At 54.1% G+C, this 8,837-nt stretch overlaps 3 protein-coding genes across 3 annotated transcripts; 2 read left to right on the plus strand and 1 right to left on the minus strand.

Moving 5' to 3' along the window:
• Nucleotides 1-2,429, minus strand: N656DRAFT_796510 (uncharacterized protein; the record flags this gene model as incomplete). The annotated part of the gene is made up of 2 exons (XM_064817536.1): nt 1-970; nt 1,048-2,429. The coding sequence occupies 2 exons, from the start codon at nt 2,427-2,429 to the stop codon at nt 1-3; spliced, it is 2,352 nt and encodes a 783-aa protein (XP_064672471.1).
• Nucleotides 2,430-7,258: 4,829 nt separating this feature from the next.
• On the plus strand, nt 7,259-8,102 carry N656DRAFT_555956 (uncharacterized protein). The gene is made up of 3 exons (XM_064810065.1): nt 7,259-7,404; nt 7,504-7,716; nt 7,795-8,102. Exons 2-3 carry the CDS (start codon nt 7,578-7,580, stop codon nt 7,998-8,000), a joined length of 345 nt encoding a protein of 114 aa, XP_064672472.1. The 5' UTR covers nt 7,259-7,404; nt 7,504-7,577; the 3' UTR covers nt 8,001-8,102.
• Nucleotides 7,938-8,633, plus strand: N656DRAFT_555971 (uncharacterized protein). Its single transcript, XM_064810066.1, has 2 exons — nt 7,938-7,985; nt 8,167-8,633. The coding sequence occupies exon 2, from the start codon at nt 8,204-8,206 to the stop codon at nt 8,570-8,572; it is 369 nt and encodes a 122-aa protein (XP_064672473.1). The 5' UTR covers nt 7,938-7,985; nt 8,167-8,203; the 3' UTR covers nt 8,573-8,633.
• Nucleotides 8,634-8,837: the final 204 nt, after the last annotated feature.

Below are 8,837 nucleotides of genomic sequence, written 5' to 3' on the forward strand. Positions count from 1 at the left end.
CTATTGCGCGGCCGCAACCGGCACATCGGCAGCGGTGAATTCGAGCATCTGCTTGATCTGCTCGTCGGTCGGGTCATCCGAGACCCAGGGGCCTTTCTCCTCCTCGGTCGCGTTCAGAAAGCCCTCTGCGCGCTTGATGGTCTGCAAGTCAAAGTCGGTCACGTACGACTTGCCGTCCTGCAGCTTGATGCGCACCTCTTGCTCCGTTGACAGCATCATGTCGTCCTTGGCCAGCCGGCGCGGGCCATCGAACACGGCCAGCACCCGCTTCTTCATGGTCATCTGACCCTTGTCGAAGCCCCACGACGACGGGTAATCGCGCCGGTTCTTGCGGCTCCGACTCTTTGTCTGAAGGGGGACACCACCACGCGAGTGTGTCATACCCCGCGACTTTTGTACCCCGTTGGGCGGGTTGTTGCTGCCCTTTGTCCTCCTGATTGGCGATGTCAACGACGCCTTGACGCCGCGAGCCTTGGACTCGTCGTCAAACTCGTCGTCCTCCATGTTTTCATCCTCCTCATCCCCGTCTGTGGCGGTGGTGGTCATGGTGGTAGTCGGCAGATTGTTCTTTTCGAGGGTTTCATGCACCTCCCGGTCGTTCTCCACCTCAGCCAGTCGCTTTGCGTTGATCGCCTCAGCCGGGTCCTCCTGCTGGACGATACGCAGCACGCAGTCGTCCAGATGTTCGTAGAAGTCTTGGGCGTTGCTGAATGTCTGCGAGCATGTCGAGCACTTGCCCGTGGCGTCCGGGGCGTAGCCAGTCAACTTCTTGTTGCTGTTGCTGCTCACACCGGCCGTCTTCTTCCGGCTGTTTGGCGGGGTCTGTTCGACTCCGTGTACCGCTGTCAAGTGCCGCTTGAACACATCGGCCCGGTTGAATGACTTTTCCGCGGCAGAGCCCGAGCCCGGACAAAAGCCGCACACCATAGTGCCTTTATAATGCGTGAGGGTGTGCCGGTTCTTGTCATACCTAGATGGCGTTACCATGTTAGACCTTGCTAGATTTCTTGTTGCATGGCGCAGGAACGGGGGGCCGTTCAAACTCACTTCCTGGCAAAGCCCTTGACGTGGTAGTCGCACGTCGCAATCGGGCACTTCTCGGGTCTCTCGGTTTGGTGCGTCAGCATATGAGCCTTGAGGTCCTTGAAGGATTTGCCGCATTCCGGGTGCGGGCAGCGCTGTTTCTCCCTCGACTCGTCACCGCTATACGGCGGCTCTGCAGAGTAATAGGACCCGAGGCTCCCTCGCCGTTGCGCCTCGACGGGAGGCTGGAATGGTGAGTAGCCCCCCTGATAATTAGGATTCTGTATGAAGGGAGAGGCGCTGCCGTTCCGGAGTTGTGGCGAGGCAGATAGTGCTGGTGAAGCGGGATACGTTGTGGGCGGTGCCGGATACGACCGCTCGTAAGTGGGCATCCCAATCGATCTCACGTCTGGGTGTATTAAAGTAGGATCTGGAGGCGCGAGGTCCATGTCAGTAACCTGACCGTGCAACGAGAATTCGCGCTCAGACAGAGGAAACCAACAAGACGTCTCGAGAGGAGGAACAAAATGGCCGCTAGACTGACAAAAGAAAGAAGAATGACCCAGTCGAGGGCTGGGTGTGCTGGGCCGGGGCGCGGGGCTGCCGCCTAGAGGCGGGCTGCTCCACGCTGGCAGCGGAGGAGAAGAAAAAGAGCAGGCAGACGTCGCAGGTGTCGTGAAGACAAGGCCCGAGGTCGGGGCAGAAGAAACCGGGGTCGATGCCGGCGACGCAGACACCGAGGCCCGCGCCAACCGAGTGTCGACGGCTAGCACGGGGCTTGAGGATTTTTGGGGTACAACGGTAGATCCAGAGTCGCAAGAAGACGAAGAAATGGAGCCACGCGAGGCGTGTCGGTGGCCGCGCGGGCTAGGAGAAAGAGGAGAAGACCTAGGGATACGTGACAACTCACCGACAAATCCGGGGGCTTTGCTGGTAGGGAAATCGTAGTTGTTGAAGCCCTCGATCGCGCTGGGCGCGAAGGTCGAGTATTCCCCGTTGGAGTAGAGGTCGCCCTGATCGACGATGCCTGGGTTTACACCCAGTCCGTGGGATGCCGCGGTCCAGTCATGGATCGGTGCCATGTGGTCGTGGCTCGAAAGTGGCGAGCCCATGTTGGACGATGAGGTGCTGGCGATGCTCAAGTCGGACGACGGCCCGCGCACATCGCCGTCGTCGGGATACATTCCCGGTGACGCCCTCCCGTTGCTGTTGTACATGTAGGACGCCTCAGCATACACGGGTCCGTTTTCGTACCCCATGGTTGTCGGGTATTCGTGTGATGATCGCGGATATGCGCTGTAGGGCTCAGGCGACAATCCCAAGTCGATTGGCGCCGACGAATACCGGGGCGGTTCCGGGTAGCTCATGATGTAGTCTTTGGGGCCCTGGGGGCCGGAGCCAGCCATGTGCAATGGCCAGAAGGCTTTTTAAGTCGACGACTGTGTATGCGAGAACTCAACCTCGGACTGAATAAATGGGACGTGTCAGTCACGGCGGGACGCGATTAGGCAGCCCATGGGAGCCGCTGTCAACTGACCTTTGCACACGGGCATGCCAAGGGGTGTAAAATCAGTCGCTTGTTCGTTGGGGTCGAGCTATTGTATGTACAATACACGATTGCTTGATACCCGGGCGTTTCCCTTTGGATATTTGTGATTTGTTGTGGCAGATTCGGCCGGGTCGGTGGGAGCCTTGTGGGTCGCGAGGTCTCTAACTAGACCTTTTTGTCAAGTGGATATGGCGACCGATGGCTTCACGGAGCAGAGCTTCTCGCTCTTCGGACCCGTAACTCGGCCACTTATACCGCGTCTCTGGCTTTGTCCTGGTTTCGGTGGTCGTGGACGCGGAAGGCGGCTGCTGCTGCGCCTCGTGTGGTTGCGGGCTGCTCTTTGATGCAGGTCCTTGTCGAAGCTGGCCCAGCGGAGTGGATGTGGACTGAGACGTTTGGTCACTTATTGGCTTGGTGGTGTTGAGACATGGTATGAAAGCCTGCAGGACTAGCAACAAATGCTCCCGGGGGGGTGAGGTTTCTATATAACCCCCGGATTGGCATCTTGCAGGCCGGGACCTGGTGGAGGACAATCTCGTGGTCCACAGTACTGTGTAGGGTTCCCGGTTGTGGGAGAGAGGCTCAGGGCGATACATTGCATGGGCTGGTGCAGGAGGGTCGGCAGGGTCGACAGGGGAGGAGCGGGCGGTACAGGGATACCGGCCTGTCCCTTGGGTGACATGGGGCTGCGTCTTTGCGTCTTTGGGCTCAAAGTGGACAAGGGAGTGGAGTGGGTATCCATCCTTGTACTTTGGTACTTACGGTACATTGGCGTCCTCTTGGAAAAAAGACAAAGGTGTGCTGTGACTTGTGGTTGGTGTGTGTGGATGGGGTTGAGACAAGGGTAAGCGAGTGGGCGGAGACCTCGAAGGCTTGGTGCTTGCATTGGCATGTGGGTCTCTCCTTGGATGCTCTCTCCCGCGGGAGCGACTGAGAATTTTGTTGGTGTTCCGTCTTTGGCTGCCGGGCTTCCAAGTTCTAGGACTGCAGCATAGTGTAAGTAGAAACTGCAAAACAGATTGATCGATGAGTTTGACGATGCAACAGCATGTAGTTGATTACCTAGGTATTAGGGTATCAGAGGAAAAATTCTGGACTGAGTGACCACAATTAACAAACTCGTCCCAGGTCGGGTACTTTCCCCCACACCCTTCGCTGGTCCGATGCCCTTCGTTCTGGGCCTTGGATTATTGGCACCAAGCTAGGCATTCTGCTCGTCGGATCCTTGCTGTGCAGGATCATCAGAGTGTCATAAGTATTTTACACTATTAACTATGTAACCACCTCAGTATCTAATACCACCGCCATCTGCGGCTCTTTGTTGCACTGTCCATTGCCATCTGTCGGCGCAAGGGGCTTGGGCGTTTACTTGAACTGTGACTTACGTACCTTATTTCCTGTATGTACGGGCATACATACAATACAATACATACCGCGCACATTGACCCCTGAGCTGCCAAGTGGTTGCTCTAAACCAGAGAGGCGCGATATCGTTTCTCACCCCTGAGATTAGCGTGCGTAGCGTACTACTTGGGTACCCATTTTGCGCGGCTTTCTTGCTTTTTCCCCCCTGACTTGGAATGGTCATGCAGGTGTGACCGCGGCCAGGAAGCACCGAGTTTTCGGGTTCGTGGACAAGCAAGTTGAAGCAACAGTGAGTGTATCATACATGCCGACTCCTCGGTTGCGCGTTTATAGTAGTCTCTGGACTCTTACAAACCGCCATGACTGTATAGTTCCTTGAGGACTCAGAACTAGGTCGGCAAGATAGCGTATATGGAAGTTACCTGGGTTGTTAGCGGGGTTGCCAATACATACATGTCTCACAGTGGCGCCCGTTTTGCGGGACAAGAGCCCGCCCATTTCCCCTCCTCCCCCTTCCCTCTCCTCTCTCCCCGCATGGCAACGCCCATCGAAGGCCTGGGTGACCAACGCCAGGCGCCCAGTCTACTCCACCCACAATGGTGGGCTTCGGTCAAGAAGGACAGGCAAATGGCCATAAACAGTACAGTGGACCGCCATCAGAATCGGTCGGAGAGCAGGCCGACGTTGACTGCCCTATCCGTAACGTTGGTGATTGTGGAGGCTCTGGCGGTCCCGCAGGTCCTATGATCCTGTGTCTTGGTTGCATGCCAGATTCCGAAAAAGATATTTTTATTTCACAATTTGTGCAGTGCCCACCTCGGCTTGCTGCGCATTCCCGACTTGCTGGGTGGTGATTAGTTAAGCCTCAAAAGCCCACAGTTCCTGACTTTACTTCGTCTCATTCGGCATGGTGGCTTGACATTTCCCTCTCTTGCCAATCAAAGGCCCAGGAGATGATGCGCCCCTGCTCCCCGAAATAATATGCACAGCCTTATCGACGGCTGCATTGGGACTACGTATCATCCGCCCTACTGTTACTCCAACAAAGTGTGCAGCCGCGCTACCTGGAACGTCTCTCTGAGCACACCACAACGCTTTGCAACTTGCATCACTTTGCTAACACGGTCACAGACATGTCGATATGACTCGTGACGAAAACGATTTCATGGATTTTCTGTCTGATGCAGCAGGCATACCGGCATGTTTCCCCTGGATTAGTGGGTAACGAAAAACGATTGGCTCGAAAAGCCCGAGCGCAAAGTATGTGAGAGGCGTCAGCACTAGCATACAATTCTACTGAGAAGATACAAAACGGCAGAAGCAATTCAAGAAAGAAGATTCTGCGAGGCTCCCGTGGAATTGATAATCATATAGGAACTGCTCCCGATAGCGCAATTTACTAGTCCGTAGTCGATGGGGCAAACTAGACCTTGACTACACTAATATCCGGAGCCTACCTTACCTAGCGATAATCTCCCGTATCTCATCCAGTCAGTTTGCCAGTTCCCTTAACAAATTTGCAAGACGTTGTGCATGTGCGATGTAAGATAACGCAGGGTTAATAAACTAGCTTTGTATGTCTGTCCACAAACTCGCCGACCGCCTGGACAAACTTTGCGTTCCGCCGCTCAATCAGCTTTGCCATCTGCTGCTGGCTGAAGACGGGCATTGAGCTCTCTTACGGCGTCTTCGTCAACCACGTCTTTTCCTGTCTCCAGTTTTCTGACCCATCTTCGTTGCCCGCTACGGAGATCGGTGGGGTTCGACGGGGCCGGTAAGAACGTGACCGCCGGGTGAGCATCTTTTTGGCACGAAGAGCATGGGCCATCCCAGACCAAGCTTTTTCACTTTAGCGAGGGGGGCTTCCCGGGGAACGGACAATTAAACTCATCGACTCCAAGGAGCGACGGAGCTCTACCGCCCGGAAGGGAGAGCAAATCCAAGAAATTAAAAGTGAATACAGTCGACTACGTATAATCTTTACTATGGTACGTATGTATGTACATAGCTGGCATCAAATATTGCTGTATGGACAAGCAGTGGGCTCCAAGCCAAGATAGGTACCTACAGTGAACTCAGGTTCTAGTGTGTCGACGATCGCAATCGGCCTTGGCAGACCTGACCACACTGCCATTAGCAAGCGGGCTCCCCGGGTAGTTAAATTACAGGTCAATACTTGTTTGTTTGTTAGCGTAAGACTTGCCCCGCTTTTTCTAGCCAACCACAGCCCAGGAACTCAAGGAGTTCGACCAACCAAAACGCGCGCATCTGGCTCACTGACCCATTTTCTCGCTTACATAACCTACGGTTTTCCCACCCTGGCATCGACCCTAGCTTCAACTTTTCCTCTTTCTTCAACCTCCTGGACCTGACTATTCCTTATACATTCTCAACGTTGCAAAGATCGCTCCAATCGACAGGGCTTCAAACCAGCTATCGCCAGGCCTTTTCCAGGGCTTCAAATCAATGCATTGGCCTGACACCCTGCTCTTATCCACTCCTTGTACCACGCTAGCGAACAAACCAGGGGTGTCCTGTACATTCGGGAGATGTCATTGCTTGTCAATCGTTCTTGAAGTCTCGGGCGCGCCAACCGTACCCAGACGGCAGAGTGTCTCTGATTGATATTGCATTTGTGCCGTTATACTAGGTAGTATGTACGTATGTGGTTGGTTATTGGGCGGGGAAGGATGTCATAGCAATTGAAGCGGACTTCCTTCCGTTACGTAGTTCAGGTAGATGTTGGTTACGGGAGATTGGTATGCCAGGCTTGCTGTCGTGACGGAAACAACGAAAGCAAGAGCGGTGAACAGTACTCCAGTGTGATAGATAGAACCCTGTCACTTGCCCTTGTCCCAATGGGTGATTAAGCTCGACGACTGCTAGTGTGGAGGGCAACCGAAGCATCCATATCCATATGGACTTTACATATCCTACGTTAGCTGCCTTTACGATGGAGCCCGGTAGTGTGTGTATGTACCTTACATATGTTGTGAAAGTTCCTGACAAAAAAGATGCCAGAAGGAGACTGGCCGTGGCTGAGCTGGCAGATGGTTCCCGCCTCGCTCAGTGGCTTCTTTACGGCCATGTGGGGCACTGATCGTCCCTGGCAAGTGCCCTACGCACAGACGATGTGGAGATGGAAAACCTAAAATCCAAAAAAAGAACCAGACAGCCTCAAAAGGGTGGCGGAGCAACCTTACTCATGGGTTGGGCGGGCGAGGCGGGCTAGGTTATCGTTGCATCGCGCTCTTCTTTACACGACTTCGACGTCGCCTATCATCTGTGTGTTCCATGAGGCTATGGAACATGTATTTACACTACACTTGTGATGACACTTCATTCTCCCAGAAATTTGGCGCGTTTGGCGTCTTTATAATTATTGCGTGCCTGCCCCGCCCAATCAAACGCTGCCGCAGGATTCCAGTAGTTAAATCCGCCAGTGAACATCGTCCTGTGTTTCCGCGGTAGGAACGATCCCCATGAGATGTGACACCAAAAGATCAGATATCAACAAACATAATTCCGCTCGCTGGCCCACCGACGCAGAATTAACGGCTATGCAGGCATCCGTGGAAGGCATCATTGAAAAGTGATCGCCGATTTGTGCGAGGGCAGTTCCCCGAAGCGCCGAGAGCCGATGTTGTGTGCATTTGCTCTGCTTGGTCGCAACTCACTGGGTGTGGGATGGTGTCAAGACCCATCCCCGGAATCTAATGTGGTGCTGCGTAGCACGGTTCTGCATTCGATTGCGGAGCGGCATTCGCTGCAGGCACTTTGTGCGCAATTTTAGTATTACATCAACAGTCATGATCCCCGGTCTTGACTGTCGGATGCAAACTGACATCACGGAGTAGTAACACTTTTACGGCGCCGAGCCAGCCACGACCGTTTTCCAATCGAAGGGTTCCGTGACGGGCACCAGCATTGCGGTGGTGGTGGTCAGCAAGTTTCCATGGCACACCGTCCAACCAATCCATGGACGTTGGCCCTGGGCTTACAGCGCTTTACTCCGTACACCATATTGTTTTCAATGCGTATTAACAATGTACGAAGTACTTAATCTGCAACCTTAACCAAGCAGCAAATCTAATTAGCTCGTTGGGCACATGAGACGGAAGTGTCTGGTCAGCCCTATGAGTGTCCATCGTGTTCAATCTCTGGTTTTCTCCGGCCCGTTGGCTAACCGCTGCCATCATCGAGTCTAACTAACGCCTGGGCTGGCTTAGCTTCCGATTGGACTCATCAGTTCTAGACTTCTACTGTATGGACAAAATACACCATGGAGGTCGCGAATGCTCCGCCACCCCCGCCGGCATTTGTTCTACCTTACTCGTTGTAGGCCGAGTCTCGACGTCTCAAAGTGTTCTGTTCTTCTCGTCACGGCCCTCAACGATATCGGTTAGGTGCCTTCGCAGGCTGATGCAACGAGTACTTCGAGAGGATACATCTACGGGGTTGAGCTGTCAAACTGGGCGTTTCCATAACCTAGTTGAAACACCTTGCTTCGCTGGTATGTATGAGCAATCGATAGCCCCAATGTTCTTGAAGCCATTGGCCTTGATTGTGCGGGCCGCATCCGTCTTCATGCTTTGCTGTCTTTGGAGCGTGATTGGCCCCGGTTTGAATGCTTGATATGCGAGGAAAAGGGGGACAGGCACCCGCAATGGATGTCAAACGTCAGATGGGTACCGACTCATGCAGGAACGGGCTGGCGAATTGCTGGGGAAGGGGGAGAAGGCCAGACAAGAATGCCCTACGTAACCACGGTCGCAATGGAAGCATTCGCTGGCTTCCATGGAAGATTTCCCGCCCGGGTCGTGTCGTATTCCGGCACAGACACGTGTGAGATTCGGGCGGGTTGATAGTGGTTCACGTAGGACAAACATGACTGGCGTCT

Source organism: Canariomyces notabilis (assembly GCF_033297395.1).
Source record: "Canariomyces notabilis strain CBS 508.74 unplaced genomic scaffold N656scaffold_5, whole genome shotgun sequence".
Lineage (NCBI taxonomy): Eukaryota > Fungi > Ascomycota > Sordariomycetes > Sordariales > Chaetomiaceae > Canariomyces > Canariomyces notabilis.